The 17,888-nt window shown below is 34.9% G+C and overlaps 3 protein-coding genes and 1 pseudogene across 9 annotated transcripts; 1 reads left to right on the top strand and 3 right to left on the bottom strand.

Annotated features, from left to right (window-relative positions):
* Nucleotides 1-1,009: 1,009 nt before the first annotated feature.
* On the bottom strand, nucleotides 1,010-6,402 carry LOC105126772 (DNA-directed RNA polymerase III subunit RPC8-like). Of its 3 annotated transcripts, none has more exons than XM_011027742.1 (8): nucleotides 4,541-4,672; nucleotides 4,255-4,414; nucleotides 4,053-4,148; nucleotides 3,391-3,478; nucleotides 2,489-2,573; nucleotides 2,275-2,338; nucleotides 2,113-2,196; nucleotides 1,010-1,329 (listed from the first exon to the last, which is right to left on the bottom strand). In XM_011027742.1, exons 2-8 carry the CDS (start codon nucleotides 4,363-4,365, stop codon nucleotides 1,297-1,299), a joined length of 561 nt encoding a protein of 186 aa, XP_011026044.1. In that variant the 5' UTR covers nucleotides 4,366-4,414; nucleotides 4,541-4,672; the 3' UTR covers nucleotides 1,010-1,296. The 3 variants fall into 3 exon arrangements, with proteins under 3 accessions (XP_011026044.1, XP_011026043.1, XP_011026042.1); XM_011027741.1 differs by lacking the exons at nucleotides 4,053-4,148; nucleotides 4,255-4,414; nucleotides 4,541-4,672 and adding exons at nucleotides 5,824-5,919; nucleotides 6,026-6,190; nucleotides 6,317-6,402 and having other exon boundaries at nucleotides 1,012-1,321; XM_011027740.1 differs by having other exon boundaries at nucleotides 1,012-1,321; nucleotides 4,541-4,668.
* Nucleotides 6,403-6,581: 179 nt separating this feature from the next.
* Nucleotides 6,582-10,267, top strand: LOC105126773 (uncharacterized). Of its 5 annotated transcripts, XM_011027743.1 has the most exons (7): nucleotides 6,582-6,737; nucleotides 7,172-7,642; nucleotides 7,766-7,853; nucleotides 8,720-8,782; nucleotides 8,882-8,910; nucleotides 9,085-9,104; nucleotides 9,135-10,267. In XM_011027743.1, coding segments are annotated over exons 2-7 (327 nt in total). In that variant the 5' UTR covers nucleotides 6,582-6,737; nucleotides 7,172-7,516; the 3' UTR covers nucleotides 9,136-10,267. The 5 variants fall into 5 exon arrangements, 1 of the variants encoding a protein (XP_011026045.1); XR_842485.1 differs by lacking the exons at nucleotides 8,720-8,782; nucleotides 8,882-8,910 and having other exon boundaries at nucleotides 6,592-6,737; nucleotides 7,172-7,471; nucleotides 7,582-7,653; nucleotides 7,766-8,490; nucleotides 9,085-10,267; XR_842484.1 differs by lacking the exons at nucleotides 8,720-8,782; nucleotides 8,882-8,910 and adding an exon at nucleotides 8,037-8,490 and having other exon boundaries at nucleotides 6,597-6,737; nucleotides 7,172-7,653; nucleotides 7,766-7,908; nucleotides 9,085-10,267.
* On the bottom strand, nucleotides 10,163-11,101 carry LOC105126775 (photosystem II reaction center W protein, chloroplastic-like). Its single transcript, XM_011027744.1, has 2 exons — nucleotides 10,903-11,101; nucleotides 10,163-10,633 (listed from the first exon to the last, which is right to left on the bottom strand). The coding sequence occupies exons 1-2, from the start codon at nucleotides 10,997-10,999 to the stop codon at nucleotides 10,329-10,331; spliced, it is 402 nt and encodes a 133-aa protein (XP_011026046.1). The 5' UTR covers nucleotides 11,000-11,101; the 3' UTR covers nucleotides 10,163-10,328.
* Nucleotides 11,102-11,505: 404 nt separating this feature from the next.
* Nucleotides 11,506-14,909, bottom strand: LOC105126967 (probable galacturonosyltransferase 5; annotated as a pseudogene).
* Between the last annotated feature and the right edge of the window lie 2,979 nt (nucleotides 14,910-17,888).

Genomic DNA, 17,888 nt, shown 5'->3' with positions numbered 1-17,888 from the left:
AAAGAACATTCATCAAATGCCAATTGAGTTTGTCCACGGTTTTATGGGTAGAGAAATATGGTATTTATGTAGAATTTCTCTCAGTCTTCGCATTGGCAGGCACTCTGAGATCACTCATCTTTAAATTTCTTTGGCAATCACGTATGCTTTTATGCAGGAGAAACAGAGACGCTTTATGTCAAATGCAACAGGAACAAAAATCTCCAGATGGAAGAACGGCGACCGTTCCAAAGGAGTTGAACGAGTTCTTAAGGTGTATATGACTAATCATCCAATCACCTTGTATCCCCAAGATACGGAAGGACATCTTGCAAGACAAACATAACATTAACGGATGAATACCCCTAGTTCATGGGCTGCACCGAGGCCAGTTTTATCTTTCGACTTTCGAGAGCCAACTCCTCTGCATTCCATCAGAAATAGAACAATCTTGCAAATGCTTGGAAGGAAGAGTAAGGATTTTGACTGGCCCATGAAATGCATTATAATAATTATTGCTGTTGAAAAAAAAAAAAAGCAGATGGAATTGGTAAGCGCACAAGGTGGTATTGGCAAAACCGACCTCCTCGACTTGCCTGATTAGACAGACATCAACGTGCAATCATGTTTTCTTTTGGCTTGCTTTATGAAATTAACAAATCATGAACACAGAATGAAATCCAAATTAATATTTAATTAGGCAACGATACCTGGCAGCTACCCTATTTCTGCAGTAACTCCACAAATCGCAGCGATAATGGTCGACATAATTTTACAGGTATCACATGGATTGGTGAATATAAGGGTGACAGGCACCAGAAAGTAAATTTTCCCATACAAACACAAGGAAGATAAAAGAAACCATCATCAGGCAACAAATGAAACATACTCAAACACTGCAACTGTTAAATAAATTCTAGCTTGTGATTTTAGTGGCTAATTTCCTTTATAATTGACAATGGAAGATTGATTGATCAATTACAAAGCACCTGCAATGATCACAGATGATGTGGCCAGAACTCTATTTCCAGAGGACCATAATTGTGTATTGAACTTTCGATTGCAGCCTGGTATCACAATCAGTGTAAAGAACACCCAGGTTCTTTATGTCAAGTTAAACACTGAATGCTATCTGATCTAATATGCTGAACTTCTAAGATGAAGAAAAAAAAATCTAGAAGTTTCAAAGATGGTGTGTTATTGTCAATTGCGATACAATAACTGCATAAATGCTCTGTCTAACTTTCCTATGAAAAAGGTGCTTCAAGATTACAAGTCCTTAAAATCTCCTGCATCACTGCCACCACGAAACGGGACCTAAACCATCACCATCAATTGATCCCTGCAAAACTAATAACTAATTAGAAAAGGTTCCTGAAAAGCTTTGTTGTTTGCCAAGGAACAGGAAATTGATAAAAAAGATGAGCTGCACTAGCATCAATATTTCCTTAAGAGAGGGAGAGAGGTTGTTGAGTTGTTTTTTAACAAAGCTCTGCCTCAATGCGACCTTTTATGAACTTGCAGTTTCATTATCATTACAGACTCCTGTTCGACTTGTTTGCAAGTGTAAGAGCACAATAAAGAATATTTAATAGCAGACTGGAAAAAAGAAAACAGAAAACAAGGATAGAAAGTTTAGGTTGTCTAAATTCTCCATCTGCCTCGCTCAAGAATCAAACTGAAATACTGCCTTATTGATTTATTCATTAAACAATGCCCAACGAAATCAAATAAAAATCAATTCAGAAAACCTCTCACATGAGCACTCATACAGCAATACATCCACACGAGTACTAATCGGATAGACATGCTTTGTATTCAGTACTTGAATGGACTTTTGAAATAATTTGATAGATACCATACTGTAAATTAAATTACGAGGAAGAGTAAATATAAATCAAGGAAACAGATGAATGGACTGTATTGATTGCAAAACACTCAAATATAGAAACCTACAAAAGGTGACCTGCTTCTTTCATGGTAAGAGTGTCGGGAGGAAGAGTAGGTGGCAAAGAAAAACAAGAAACAAATTCTCCTGCTCTTTGGTTCAGCATAAAAGCAGTCTTTAAAGAAACATAGTTTTACATGCAATGCTACAACATTTCTACATTGAAGTTAGGAGGAAAAACTTACTGTAATCACCATCGGTGCAAATGGCTCCCCTTGTTGCTCAATAGGAGTTGGGGGATATGTTACACTGATAACTTTAAACCTTATCTAGCATTTGGAAAGAAAAAAGTAAGAAACAAGTTGAAGTTTAGAGCCTTTTCCTATAAAAGAAGAGACACCACCAACCTCATCAATGCCATCTACAAAAAACTCTTCGCCATTAAATTCCCACACCCATAGGACCTTATACCTGCAATTTTCATTATAGACATTCACAATTCATTATTTGTCAACACAGATGTAAAATGCGAGGCAAGAAAAAAAGAAGAAAAATGCCAAGTAGAGGAGATTCCATTTCCAATTATTAGCCCAATACAGGAAACTAGATGGGGAACCTTACCTATTCTCTGGGTCTGGAACACGATGGGATGGTTTTTGTATAAGACCAGCTGGTATGTTAATATCATCAAAAAATCCAAGTGACACTGTCGAATATGGTTTCAACATCAGTATGCAGGAACCATATAGATATAGCTCAACACAATGAAACAAAACAGAAATTAAAGAATGCAAAATGTTGGCTTAATGTTTGCAACAAGTAAAACCAAAAAGACATCGATAAAACAAACAAGGCTTAATTTTTGCAAAAAGTAAAACCAAAAAGACATCGATAAAACAAACAAGATCATGTTGTAAGAAAATGGATCCATTAAATAGCCTCCCATCCTCGCAACCTGTAAAACCCAGCATACACCAGCATATTACCTAGATAATCCCTGGGAATGACTATTCATGTTCCTGAGCCCAGAAAAAATGAGCAACCCAGCCTACAGATCATGCAATGACGGGGAAACTTCCAAAGTGTCCCCACCCCCTTGTTGCCAAAAGAGGTGGAAGATGCAAAAAACATGAAAAGCTGCAGCCAGCAGTTGCAATTAGTTGCGTTTCTGTGAAACAAGCTAACTGAGAGAAAGGACCATTTTAAAAGTTAAACTTGCAGAGGCAAGTTAACCAAAGATAAGGGATACCAATGATATGACTTGAGAAAACAAGTGCTTATATTAAATTATAATTCGTGAAGCAACAGATGGATTCTCTACAATTATGTCCCCTCAGATATAAAAAACAAAGCGTCATGCCAGTTAACTGATGCAGTCCTCAACAACTTCCTGCACCAACTATAGCCTCTAGTCAATTTATCATGCCATGGAAAAATTGCAATATAAAAAAAGATTGTACTATCAAAAAAAGAGGAGGAGAAGATAGAAACAAATGATATGCGGAAGTAACTGTTGAACATACAGCGCAAACCATCTGCGGTGGATTCTTTAAGTTTCGCAGATATAATCTCTCCCACAAAAGGACGAAAAACAATCATTCTAAACTCCACCTGTCAAAATAATTAAACACCATCATTTACTCACTGCAGATTAGTTCTTTAGTAAAAGCAGACACTTCTTGCAAAGTACACTGAATGTGTTTTACATAGATATTCAACAAAAGTGACTGCGTATGCCCCTCCGAACAAGTTCACATGTTTTATAATTCAACAGTCTAACTGAAAGTTGAAACCATTGTCAAGGAAAAGAAACACGCTTCACAACTAAAATTCTAGAAATGTGAAAGATGGCACATAGGCACTAGCTAAATTTACCCTTTTCTAGGAGGCAGCTAAGGAAGGACCCAATTCTAGTGAATCGTGAGCTGTGAACTAATGAATCCACAATAAGTTTCACAGCATCAATGAGGGTTGGCATCTTCCCTAGGTAGTATACTCAAAACGTTAAATAAATAAAATGGAAAAAGTTTCCACAAACTACACAAAGATTTGAAATTCAGGGGGGATAAATAGTCCATATGCTTAAGACAATATTCACATAAAACACATCTATTAGACTCAAAATGCTAGCACAGAAAAAGAAGAAGGGAAAACACAAGCACAAAAAGGAAAAGCCATGGCTTACCGTATAGGTTGAAGCACCTTCACCGGGAGATATAAAGCCACCATCAATTTTTCTGATGTCATAGATTGAAATGCAAAGTCCCAGCTTTGATATAACCTTCATTGCAAACAATAATTTCCATTTTTACTCAATATTTCAAAGTGCTTAACATGAAAATACAAGGACAGAAAGGAAGAAATATACAAAGGGAAATACTAACTACCTTATCCAAGAAGATATTTTGAAGCTCTTCCTTGATAGCATCTTGGAGAGGAAGATTCAGAAGACGAGGAGGCAATAGCATCTTGTGCTCTATCAAGCTCAGATAGAACATCTTTTTTTCTTTTTTCTTTTCTTTTCTTTTCTTTTCTTTCTGAATTTGCCTACCAAATAACTTTCGTAAACCAGAAAAAGAAAAACAGAGAAGGAAGCCAAAAGCAGCGGATGATTAAATTGAACAGCAAATACTACACGGTCTGCTTCATATTAAATTCACTGATAGTACTTACTTTGTCAATTGAAACACGATCAGTAGGAGCTAAAATCGGAGCCTTGCCGTAGAAAGGAGCGCTGCAGGAGGAGGAGGAGGAGGAGACGGGTTTTTTTTTTAATCGCGTTTTGTATAGGGTTTAGGTACCAAAAAAAAAAAAAACGAAAAAGAACAAAATCGCGCGTGTTTTTTTGTAAATATAATAAAAGGAAAAAGACCAATTTTTTAACCAATGAGCAATGGACACGTGTACGGCTCTATCGCTCACCGCTCGTGTTCTTACTTATAATCGGCGGGACAGAGGAGCAGGAACATTGAGAAACCAGAGTAGTTTTCTTCATTCTATACTCCAATATTATCAGTCATCCGTGTTCAGTTTGGTGACATGTGGCAGTTATTGAAGTCTCTTCATTATCGACAACCTCGACCAGCTATCCGTGTTCCTCGACAGGTCTCTCACTTTGTCTCCTCCTTGTTGCAATCATGAAAAAGGAGCTGCTGATCTGTTTCTTTTCAGAATCGGTCTTCCTGCGTTCGATTTTTATCTGTTTTCTACTTTTTTATTATATTTTATTGTTCTTCTCTGTGTTTTTTTTTTCCATCCATAAATGGCCTGCGTTCGATTTCTATCTGCTTTCTACTTCTGTAATATATCTTAGTGTGTTTCTCTTCTGTGTTTTTTAACATTTTTTTCTGAAAATTTTTAAAGATCATGATTTAATAATGTTAATTTGGATTTTTATTATCTGTGGTATCAGATTTCGGGCAGTCAAAAGAGAGAGATTCCTGATGTTGTGATTGAATTTTAAGTAAACAAACAGTAAAATTTTATTGTAAATTATTAGGAATGATTTATATTTATGTTTGCTTCTTTATCATTTGTAGTTCCATGGGTGGATTCCATCGATATCGTTCCGAGCTTGATGCAATGGAGGCTAAGCTTGCTTCATGGTCGTTTGCTTTTGTTTTTGAAACTTTTTCAAATGTATTACCCTTTTCTAGGAGGCAGCTAAGGAAGGACCCAATTCTAGTGAATCGTGAGCTGTGAACTAATGAATCCACAATAAGTTTCACAGCATCAATGAGGGTTGGCATCTTCCCTAGGTAGTATACTCAAAACGTTAAATAAATAAAATGGAAAAAGTCTCCACAAACTACACAAAGATTTGAAATTCAGGGGGGTTAAATAGTCCATATGCTTAAGACAATATTCACATAAAACACATCTATTAGACTCAAAATGCTAGCACAGAAAAAGAAGAAGGGAAAACACAAGCACAAAAAGGAAAAGCCATGGCTTACCGTATAGGTTGAAGCACCTTCACCGGGAGATATAAAGCCACCATCAATTTTTCTGATGTCATAGATTGAAATACAAAGTCCCAGCTTTGATATAACCTTCATTGCAAACAATAATTTCCATTTTTACTCAATATTTCAAAGTGCTTAACATGAAAATACAAGGACAGAAAGGAAGAAATATACAAAGGGAAATGGTAACTACCTTATCCAAGAAGATATTTTGAAGCTCTTCCTTGATAGCATCTTGGAGAGGAAGATTCAGAAGACGAGGAGGCAATAGCATCTTGTGCTCTATCAAGCTCAGATAGAACATCTTTTTTTCTTTTTTCTTTTCTTTTCTTTTCTTTTCTTTTCTTTCTGAATTGGCCTACCAAATAATTTTCATAAACCAGAAAAAGAAAAACAGAGAAGAAAGCCAAAAGCAGCGGATGATTAAAATGAACAGCAAATACTACATGGTCTGCTTCATATTAAATTCACTGATAGTACTTACTTTGTCAATTGAAACACGATCAGTAGGAGCTAAAATCAGAGCCTTGCCGTAGAAAGAAGCGTTGCAGGAGGAGGAGGCGGGGGTTTTTTTTTCAATCGCGTTTTGTATAGGGTTTAGGTACCAAAAAAAAACGAAAAAGAACAAAGATCGCGCGTGTTTTTTTGTAAATATAATAAAAGGAAAAAGACCAATTTTTTAACCAATGAGCAATGGACACGTGTACGGCTATATCGCTCACCGCTCGTGTTCTTACTTATAATCGGCGGGACCGAGGAGCAGGAACATTGAGAAACCAGAGTAGTTTTCTTCACTCCATACTCCAATATTATCAGTCATCCGTGTTCAGTTTGGCGACATGTGGCAGTTATTGAAGTCTCTTCATTATCGACAACCTCGACCAGCTATCCGTGTTCGTCGACAGGTCTCTCACTTTGTCTCCTCCTTGTTGCAATCATGAAAAAGGAGCTGCTGATCTGTTTCTTTTCAGAATCGGTCTTCATGCGTTCGATTTTTATCTGTTTTCTACTTTTTTATTATATTTTATTGTTCTTCTCTGTGTTTTTTTTTTCCATCCATAAATGGCCTGCGTTCGATTTCTATCTGCTTTCTACTTCTGTAATATATCTTAGTGTGTTTCTCTTCTGTGTTTTTTAACATTTTTTTCTGAAAATTTTTAAAGATCATGATGTAATAATGTAAATTTGGATTTTTATTATCTGTGGTATCAGATTTCGGGCAGTCAAAAGAGAGAGATTCCTGATGTTGTGATCGAATTTTAAGTGAACAAACAGTAATTTTTTTTTGTAAATTATTGGGAATGATTTATATTTATGTTTGCTTCTTTATCATTTGTAGTTCCATGGGTGGATTCCATCGATATCGTTCCGAGCTTGATGCAATGGAGGCTAAGCTTGCTTCATGGTCGTTTGCTTTTGTTTTTGTAACTTTTTCAAATGTATCGCAGTGTCAGCTATCACTCTTGCATTTGAGCTTTACTGGGGGGAGCCCATGCGAGAAGGGGAGGCGGGCTTGGTTTTATTTTTTCACATCTAAACCCAGCATTCAAGTGTTGATTCTTTTGTGGGTGAATCAGCTTCATGGACATTTTCCCTAACCCTATTGCATACTAGATGCCTGGAGAAGTTGAGGAAAGAGGTGAATGACCATTGGTGTTGTGAACCTGGTTTAACGCATCTGGAAATGGTTAGTAGAGAATACCATATCTGGAAATGGTACGTGTTTCTGATTAATGATAAACTTTTCAGTGATCAGTTTATGCACCATCTTTGGATCATGGTGTTGGAGATCCAGAAGATGGATATCTTTGTGAGCCTGCAGTAAGTAATCGTTTACTTTATTAACATGCACAATTTTTTTCCAGTGGAAGCTATTTTTGTTTTTTTGGAAGGTTAAACATGCCTATAAATCCTATTTTCATGCCCGTTGCAGGCATATAAAGTGGCCATAGTTGAAGGAAATTATCTATTGTTGGAAGATGGGGCTTGGAAGGATGTGTCTTCAATGTTCGATGAGAAATTAAGTGTTATGTTCTTGCTAGGCTAGGACGTGTCTTCAATGTTTGATGAGAAATGGTAAGTGTTATGTTCTTGCTAGGTTATTTTCCTTCTCTATTTTGTCGTGGAGCAGATATATATGCTGAGTATTCATGCCAAATTTTTTTCATTAGTGTTATTTTCCCTAGTTTTTATACGTCTGACAGGGCTGGCATGTAGCAATAATGTTGAGAGCTGTATCATGCTTAAGGGCAACTTTGCATTCTTAAGTTCTGCTTCCGAGAGCTTTTCTCACGTGGTTCAAATCAGTGTTTCAAAATATGTTTTATGAATGTCCTCCCTTGGCACGAGACAGAATTTCAGGGTCACTTTGAACCTTGTATCTTTACATTGGATTATCCTCTCATGATGCTGTCCATGCCAGAATATGGAATCAAAAGCACAAGAAAAATGAAGATTAAGTCTGGAAGTTAGATGTATAACGATACACACTGTTGGGATGCAACATGGTCTTTAGATCACAATGTGTTGCAAACCTGCAGTCCATTTCAGTTAACATCATCTTGGGTTCGTGCTACTGTTTGGATTAGTAACTGCTGTTTCCCTTGCTTTGCTAATTTATGAAACCAGACGTGAGGAATTGGCACTTAATTCTTACAGGTCATACACTTAATGAAAACGTCCGATGACTAACCTTTTACCACATCTTTCAACTCCCCTTTCAACACACAAGATTTTCCTATAGGATAGAATTGTATAGACTGTTATGAGCAGATGATAACTTTAACTTGAATGTTTTGAGGTTGGGTGGATTGCTTGCACCATCCTGGAAGTGTGCCCCATCTTCACAGCAAGCCACTTTTATCTCTTCTGTTTTTTTTTTTTTTAGGGTTTATTGATGTGGACATTGATACAGAAAGGCATATAGTTTTAAAGAGACACATTTTACAAGGCATGGCCTCATTTTCTGTTTTTACTGTTTACTGCTTCTACAGTTCTACTAGGGAAAGGAAAGAAAGTCTTGTGATTTTAATTCCATGTTGTCTAACAGGAAAGCCTCCAGATGTTTCAAAATGGCGGGTAAGCCTCACTTTGTTGTCATCTTCAAACTTGGTATTTTTTTTTTTGGATTGCTGGTTTCTCCACATCAATCTTACTTTCTTGATTGTAAATTTTTTTTTGGATTGCTGGTTTCTCTACATCAATCTTACTTTCTTGATTGTAAATGTAATGTGGAATTAAATTCATCTGCAGATAGGACAACGAGCAGCGTAATGCAGAGCTGATTATCAAGTCAAAGAAAAATGCAGATTTAGTAATCAGGTCTATCAATTTCTAGAATTGATATGATGAATTAATGGAGAAAGAGAAATGAGATCACATTTTCCTGTTAGGCGTTAACTTAATGGAAACTGAAAAAATGAATAAATAAATGAAGGATATGGCTGCTTCTTTTTTCTCCTTGCTTCTAACATTTTCATTCACATGTTCATTTGTTACTTCAAGATTCAGACTAACCAAGTTATTCAAAATGCAGTTTTTTATAGAAGCAAGTTAATGCCTGGTTCCCTTTATAGTTTGTACAGAGAGAAGTCAATAGACTGTAAAACCTGATTCCTTTGGGCACCTAACACGGGAAATTGTGATCTGATTAATTGATTTGTGGCACATAGTTGGAAACTACTTTAGTTGCTTGTTAAGCATAATAGCCTCTCACTGACCAAGTAAATAATTGCTGTACAAAGAGATGCCTTGATTGTTTTACAGATAATGCGTTGCAAAATGTTTCTCGAGATAGTTGCTTATGACCTTTATGTGCTGCTCTCTTCTTTGTTCTTAAAATTCTAAAGTGGTTTGACTGTTGAATTTCTGGGGACAAACCGCAGCCTCTGTTAAAGGTAAATGGAATTATTCTATATTCCATATGTGAAATATATTGCTCACCCTTGGGCTGCATAATGTTGCGTGAGACAAGTCGGAACATGGTCTGGAGGCTGCATGACATGTTGCTTGAATGCATTAGAAAGCCCATTCATTTCCCACGAAGTCGGGCTAATTTCTCCTCCAAGAACAAAAGACGATGGCAGATTGGTGTCCAGATTTCCAAACAACAAAAGCCGAAGAATACGTGTGGCTTACGGGTAATTTGATTATTTATTTGTTTATTTTCTTAGGGTATCATGTTATTTGGATGTGAAAGGAGATGCTTCCATAGTACCTTTTTGTATCTTGAAACATTCTTCACCGTTATCAGCTTGATGTGCAGTTTCATGGCTACCCTGTTCGTCTCTAAACCTAGCTGCACTTTTTACGCTTTTCTATCCATCAAACAAAAGCAACTTGTGAGAGTCAAACAAGAGAGAGGAGGAGTTGGGAAGCAAGACAATACATAAATTGCACAGATAAATTTAAGAAAGCTTTGCTACAAGGTTAGGGGGGGAAGCCATATGCTTTGCAAGATTTTTACATTCCTTGTCAGCACTGAAATGAGTTTTGCTTTAGAGGGAGAATCCTGATTCCTCATCCTCCTCGAGGGAGGATGTGGAGACAAAGTAGAGAGACCAGATAAGAGCTAACACACCCAACAGGATCCAAACATGAAGTTTGTTGCTCAAACCAAAGGGAAGGCCTGTTCCTTTGGTGGATAATCTCTCATCCACCAGAGCCAAGGCTGGACTTGATATGGTTGCAGCACAGACAGCTGCCACCAATGATGCACTAATTCCCTTGCTTTTTTCCTCCACAGTAGGCTTTCCCCCCATGGAGCAGCTCGCTTTTCCCTTCTTTGCTATTGCGGGCAAGCCTGGATCCATTCATGAAGTTGAATAAAGCAGGACATTGAACAGGATAGAATGCCCAGTCAAATGACGATAACTCTGATCAAGTCAACATATTCTTCACCCTATCCAATTATTACAGTCATTAGATCCATGTTTTTTCGTTGAGAAAGATGCAGTATCTACTTTGATAAGAAGAGCTCGACAATGTAATGAGAAATTACTGAAAATAAGATACAAATGACAATAATTTCTTTCCATGATTAAATTCATGAGAAGAAGCTGATGGTCTTACGAAGAACATGCGAGGAAGAGACTCCTACAGGCGGCCTGTGTGCAAGGGCTGCACGAACGGTTGATGATGTAGCGGTACTAGCAGTAATGGTGGCCATACTTCTTCAATTTGGGAGAAACTCGCTTCAGGACTGAGTGCAACTACAAAGGATACCGAAGAAGAAGAAGCGAAGGGTACCGCAAGATTTTACAAATTAATATTATCGACACGTTTGTTTCTTGAAAATTATAAAATTATATTTTATTTTATTTATATTTATTTGATATTAAAAAAATTGATCAATAAAAAATACTTTTCAGTTAAAAAAAATCTGGATTAGTTTTCAAAAAAATATTTTTCTGAAAAATTTAAGCAAAAAATATTTTTTAAAAGTTATAAAAAATTTAAAATATCATATTAATTGATAATTATATCAAATTTAGTTTTCAAACTTCTAATTACTATATATATTTTATTTTAAATAAAATAAAATATTAATAAGTTATTTTTTAATTTATTTTTCAATTTATTTTTTATTATATCACTACACATTATAAAATAATTCATTTATTCAGAATTTATTTTTTAAAAAAATTATGTTTTAAGCAAACAAAGGGAGGCTATGTATCCAAATAAAGTGTGTCCAGCGCACCACATAACATGGATAGGTAGGCAGCCCCACATTTGATATCCGCTATCCGTAGGAGTCCAACCACCTTCTTCAACGTGCGACATAATCCAGTTAAGAGGCCAAGTAATTATAAAGCAGTGGGTCAGTGACATAGAGCCGCATCTTTCCATAGCTGAGATCATCGAACCGGCTTCAAGTTCCATTCGTTATTGCAGGTAAACACTGTGGGACTCACTCGTGGCTGGTAGGGACGTGGTTCAATCACGGTGATTGAACTCGAGATACATGGGGGCATTTTCTGATGTGAAGTAGAAAAAAACTAGTTTATATGTCAAGTGTCATAAACTGCTTTCAGTTATTCCTGGATATTGCACTGTTTTAAGTAAGGATGGACATGGTTGATACGTTTGGTCCAGTAAGTCTTGTACTTCCCAATACCAGTATCCAGCCATGGTTTCATGACTCCATCATAGCGTAATACCGCTGCCTGCTCAATCTCGTCCTGTCCATCATCCCCCTGATAGCCGAGACCAAGTTTATGCCATCTCCTGTCCAGATTAACTGTCCGGTTGTAGAAAGTTGCCCAACCTTAAGGCAAACTCCCCGCCTTCGACAATTGCCTTTTGTAGCCCTGCAACAGATAATGTAGCAAAACAAGCCTTCTAAGATGCATGAAAGTTGAAGATAGATTCAACCAATCATCGCCCAAGAGAGTCTCACAAAGCCCGGCCTACATTAGATTTCCATGCTAGATGTTGTATTACATGCTGATGCTTTTTTTTTTTTTTGACGATGAAAATACCAAAACCAGGTGCTTTGGGCCCAACGCAGGCTGCAAACCCCTGAGACCATGAACTGCACCTCACCCGTGTACAGGGCGAATTGACGGTATAATCTCAGCATGGCAAGATGGGAGTCAAACCCCTGACATCAGACCAGGGAACTCCCAGTCTTACCAACTGAGCTACCCATGAGATATTAATACATGCTGATGCTCGTAAATGATCTATATATGTGATATTAAGAGCACGTTGATCAAAACATGGAAAAATCGAGAGAGGAGTAAACATCTTTTGAAGATGAACAATGCTAAATCAGCAAGCATGTTTTTCAGAACAGCAGAGATAACATAAATCCAGAAAGCATGTCAGCATGCAAGCATAAGCAAATGTGTAACAAGAGATAGTCACGTACCAGTTGCAAGTATTTATTATAGAGAGCTGTTAAATTATGCCTCTTCCACTCTTGCATATCAAACAAATTCATTCCAAATGCCCATGTGCATGCCTTGACATTAAACCTCTTAATCACAAATGGATCTGAGAAATTGATGAACATATCCATCCGGCAAAATGAAGGTTTGTTGCACACCACGCAAGTTATAACAGCCTCATCAGAAGCCTGAAGTGAAATCTGTATACACAAGCTAGAAAACAATTAAAAAAGACAGATGCAGTTTACCATGGCAGAGGACAAGGTAGAATTGACAACCACTGCACAGGACAGAACATTACCAGTGAAAACAGCACAGTGATGAAGATCTGGATCCTGCACCCTTTGTTGGTTAGAGATCTGTCTTTCCTCAGCTGGCAAGGCAGAATCTTCAGCAGTCAACCGCATAGAAAGGCAGTGTAGGCCTTTCGGTGTAGTCCTTCCTGCAAGCTGAACAAGATATGTTGCTTGATTCTTCTGAGCTCGAACCTCTTCTTCAGCATTGTAAGTCATGGCGCAGAGCTTTGAAGCCATGGCAGAGCAGTCTGGGAAAACACGACTGACTCTTGACAACATAACCTCCAAGGATCTCATTTTCTGATGTGCACTGTAAATGTATATATTAATGTTCGGATTTTAAAACAATTCAATTCTTCTCCAATATGTACAAGCAATTATCAGATTTTATTTGCTGAACCACATTCTAGAATTCCTTGTCAACTTTAAATTAATGCCCTGCATATTGAAAAAATCAGCATCAAAATACAAAGTATAACGATGATGTGATACCTCCTTGATAAATCTGAGTCCTTGTTGGATGAACTAACAGCTCCTTCTGATTATTTTATTCGGTGTCTCAACTCTTTTACTAAGCGATAGTTGCTGCCTGGTGGCCACATGCTTAAGTATGTCTTCCCTCTAAGCACATAATCTTTCATCTTCTTTACCTTCCTATCTGTAGATCTCTGAATTGGATACCCCTGCAGTCAAAACCAGAACATATGATAGACAATTAGAACAGCCGACCATGCTTGTATCTAACTTAGGAGCCATTTGTTTATGCGGTGCGGCCGACTTTAAAATATATATATACATATATATATATATATATATTAACGAAAATTCCTTTTAAAAACAATGGTACTATAATATCAAATCCTGCTTTATTTTACAACAAATCTGCATCACAAGCATAAAGAATTTTCTTAGCAACCAAACTTAAAAGCGAGACTTCTTACCAAATTTGACAAATCAGAAATCAATTCTTCCCGCCCTGCCACAACAAATCTACAAAAAAAGAAGAAAAAAAATCAATCAAATCACCAATTATAGCAACATCAAAACCATGATTCTACTAATGTAGAAATCTTCAGTGAAAATAACAAGAGATTCAATGATCAGTAAATTTTTATCCTCAGTAAAATTCCATTTCCTTATCAACGTGTTTTGAATGTTTAACAAACAGAAACAGAAAACTGAAAAAGAAATTTACCTAGAGAAACGATAAGGATGGGAGCCAGCACAGTTAAATAGAGCACAGAGAGTGTCAAAATCCAGTGCCACCGTCGGAATTTTTTCATTTTATATTCAATAAAAAAAAACAAATCCTCGCTATTTTTAGGTTTTATTAAATTGAAATCAATCGTTCTCCAAAAAGCACATTTCACAGACTCATCAAATCGGCACAAATTCGATTCTTCAATAGCAAGCAATGAAAAAAAAAGCTAGGGTTTCAGGCTTTCCTTTTACGGTGCTTTGTGTTTTTCACGGCGACAGAGAGGAGGGGGGAGAAGGGAGGGAGTTTTAAAGAGCTTGAAGTTTCAAGATTGCTTCCCTGTGAGGGCGTGGGTTCGTTCTATTTGTTTCTTTTTTTTTAATTATTCGGACAATTTTCGAGACGCGGAAATGACGATGAGGGACGGGTATGGTAGCCTAAGATGGGGTAAACGAAGCTGATGATGAGGACTAGGATGATTGGTCGTTGATTTCTGTGTTCGGGTCCAGATCTGATTCTTTGGGCCCTTTTGCCAGTTTTAAGGCGTGGAAGCTTTTAAAAAAAAATTAAATGTGATTGATTTCAGGTAGTGAATCTCGTTTATATCATCGCTAATGGACAAAGTAATGATTGCTCCATCACAGTTAAAATCGAATTTGGAATCTTCTGGCCACGTGGCTGGAGATGGACTGCCTGATCTTTTTTGGGGGGCTTTGTTATCTGTTAGTGGTGCTCTAGTCCGGGAAGTCGCACTGATGCAGCAGACAAGTCTTCTTGTGTCCCTTGAGTTTTTTTTTTTATATATAAATAAATAATTTTTTAATTAATTTTATTTTTTCTTGTTCTGTATAGTTTTATTTTTCAGAATTTTTTTATTTTTAAAAAATAGTTTTTCTGTTTTGTTTTTTCTATTTAATATTATAAGGGTTTTATAATTTTTCTGTGTAAATGGTTATGGTAGTATTTTTTGGCAAGTGAGAATAACATTAATTAAAATTAAATATTTTGAGTATTTTTTTTATAATTATATTGTTATTAATTTTTAAGAATTTTAACTTATAATAAATCTCATGATTTTTTTTTATTTTTATTTGCATTGGTTGATATCATAATTTAACCATTCCTAGTGGATGGTTTTTATTGAAGGTCATAAAAGATATATATCATAATTGAACAATTATTATGCCTTGTTAAATAATTATGATTAGAAGAAGCTGCAAAATAAGATGGGCTTATATAAAGAGGGAATAAAAATGTTTTCTCTGAAAGAAAAGATACTCAAAAACTAATATATTATTTTTATTTATATTAATTGTTATTAAAAATCCTGATAGTAGGGTCCCTAATAAGATGCTCTACTTAAAAATGTTATGTTAGGAATTCATTATGGAAAGACATGTGCAAGGTTTTTCAATAACCCATCAATGATGGAGTTAATATTTTTTAAATGAAGTAGCAGATTACTAATAAATGCTTGATATTATATATTATATAAATATGTGTTATATATAAAGAAATCAATTTAAAATATATGTATTAACTCATGTGAAACAAAATTAATTTAAAAATATTTTTAAAATAAACAAACTTACATTATAATTATTATTTTCGAGTTTTTATATTTTGAAACTACTTTATAATAGTTTCATTTTTAATTTCATTAAAGATATTTTTTTTAATATATATAATCAAACTTTCATTCATCTATTTCTAAATTTTCTAAATTTTTCAAGAACCAATGAAGTTATTGGTAACAATTCATTCTTGACTTGTTGTTTTAAACAAGAGGGTTAAATATAAATATTAATATATATTTTTAATTTTTTTTATGTCTCTAATTTTTTAAATTATCCAATACTTCATTTTTAATCACTAATAAGTTTGTCGCTATCATTTTTCATATAAAATTCATAACAAAATACATATTAATTTATGAAAAATCATTTCAATTTATATTCATATGCATATAATATTATCTACACATATATTAATTTAACAAACCCATAAATTATAATAAACTCTAAATTTTTTAATAATTAATTATAAATGAATAAAACTAAAATTAAACAATGAAATAAATAGAAAAAATAAAACATTTCTCTTTCTTAAAAGAAAACATGATTTTTCATAATTATGATTATTGGCTATTACCTGTTACTCTGTTTATTTTAAAATTAATGTAGTGTAAAATTAGGATATTTTATTTTAGAATTTCCTACTTCTACAATAAAAAATAAAAAATCCTAACTTGCTTTTTATCATTTGCTTGTATACATTTTGTAAGTCAAATCAAATTACACCATTTTTTTTATCCATTTGTTATTTTTTTACCACGCTCGATAGAGAATTAATCTAACTGTCACGACAAACATGAAAGACTAACTTAAATCACTTTACATAGAGTATAGAAATTAAATTTCAAACATTTATCCCTTAAATATCTTGATATTATGATTATTATGTACATAATCTATAAAACTCATAACTTATTTTTTATTTATTTTTGCAGTGATTCGTCGTCACTCTAAGCTAGTTCGTTGTCATTTTTTTTTTTGAATTTTTGTAAACACATGAAATATAATCATGATCATGTGTCATATATAATCTAGTGAAAGCGTTGAGAAAAAGAAGAACTATAAATTTCAGAATCCGAAGGGAATAGTATAAAAGAAAGGAAAATCTCAAAAAATAAAAAAGGTAGTGGACGAAGAGACTAGACAGCCATTGCAGTATCTTGTAATCATCAAACAAATGCTCGCCTTGTTTCCGTAGAATGGAATCTCTGTGCGAACTGGTTGACCAATCAAGGATTGTATACGTGCTAAATTTGATGTTCACCATTTTAATCCCTCACCCGTAGAATGTGATATGCAGATCATAGTTTTTATATTCAGGGAACTTCAAGCCCCTTTATTTACAAAACAAAAAAAAACTTTTTTTATATTGCTGAAGAATTTGTTTTGCAAAAAATATTTTATTGCTTTATATATATACAATGATAACGCGTTAAGGTTTTGATACACGGACACAAGAATAGTTGGAGGAGTGAATCCAATACTCCTGCGAGTGACAGAAATACAGACTATAATAATGATGGTAATAGAGCAGTCACAATAATGAATGTGGTAGTTGGTGTAAATAGTGAATGTTGCAGTGGCTGTAAAGTAATGATGGGGTGGTGACACCGAAGGTGGAGGTTACGACGGCGGAATACATTAATAATGGTTTATATTGAGTTGAATGAATCATTATTTTTAAAATATCTTATCAAACTTTAGAAATAAAAATATTTTTTAACAAATAAAATTAAATTCTAAAATTAATATTTTATAAAAAAAAATAAATACTGAGAAATAAAACAAATATTTTACTCGAAACAACAAGAAAATATCAGGCCTTTTAAACCTTCTTACGGGGCTACCACTTCAAACTTGCGTAGAAGAGTTGACCCTATGAGCTACCTTTAAAGTAGTGGAAACATGTTATTTGGTCATGCCACTTTATTATACAAAAACTTGCTGAATCTCTCTCTCATGAGATTTGACTTTCACCGCCTCGTCACCTGATCTTTTTTCAAAGAGCATTGCATTAGCATATAATTTTATTATTAAAAATATATTCTGAACATGATATAAAAAATAAAAAACAAATTTAAATTATAAAAATAAA

Source organism: Populus euphratica, unplaced genomic scaffold (assembly GCF_000495115.2).
Source record: "Populus euphratica unplaced genomic scaffold, PopEup_1.0 scaffold30.1, whole genome shotgun sequence".
Lineage (NCBI taxonomy): Eukaryota > Viridiplantae > Streptophyta > Magnoliopsida > Malpighiales > Salicaceae > Populus > Populus euphratica.
This window is presented reverse-complemented; position numbering and strand designations above follow the sequence as displayed.

Excerpts from the sequence above, each read along its gene's own strand:
- LOC105126772 (XM_011027741.1), bottom strand. The coding sequence starts at position 6,136 with ATGTTCTATCTGAGCTTGATAGAGCACAAGATGCTATTGCCTCCTCGT. Across the intron at positions 3,479-5,823 it reads AAGGTGCTTCAACCTATACG|GTGGAGTTTAGAATGATTGT; the intron begins GTAAGCCATGGC and ends TTATTTTGACAG. Across the intron at positions 1,322-2,112 it reads TTGCACCGATGGTGATTACA|GGATCAATTGATGGTGATGG; the intron begins GTAAGTTTTTCC and ends TTAGTTTTGCAG.
- LOC105126773 (XM_011027743.1), top strand. The coding sequence starts at position 7,517 with ATGGTTAGTAGAGAATACCATATCTGGAAATGGTACGTGTTTCTGATT. Across the intron at positions 7,643-7,765 it reads TCCAGAAGATGGATATCTTT|GCATATAAAGTGGCCATAGT; the intron begins GTGAGCCTGCAG and ends TGCCCGTTGCAG. Across the intron at positions 7,854-8,719 it reads TTCAATGTTCGATGAGAAAT|GGTTTATTGATGTGGACATT; the intron begins TAAGTGTTATGT and ends TTTTTTTTTTAG.
- LOC105126775 (XM_011027744.1), bottom strand. The coding sequence starts at position 10,999 with ATGGCCACCATTACTGCTAGTACCGCTACATCATCAACCGTTCGTGCA. Across the intron at positions 10,634-10,902 it reads CTCTTCCTCGCATGTTCTTC|GCTTGCCCGCAATAGCAAAG; the intron begins GTAAGACCATCA and ends GAATGGATCCAG.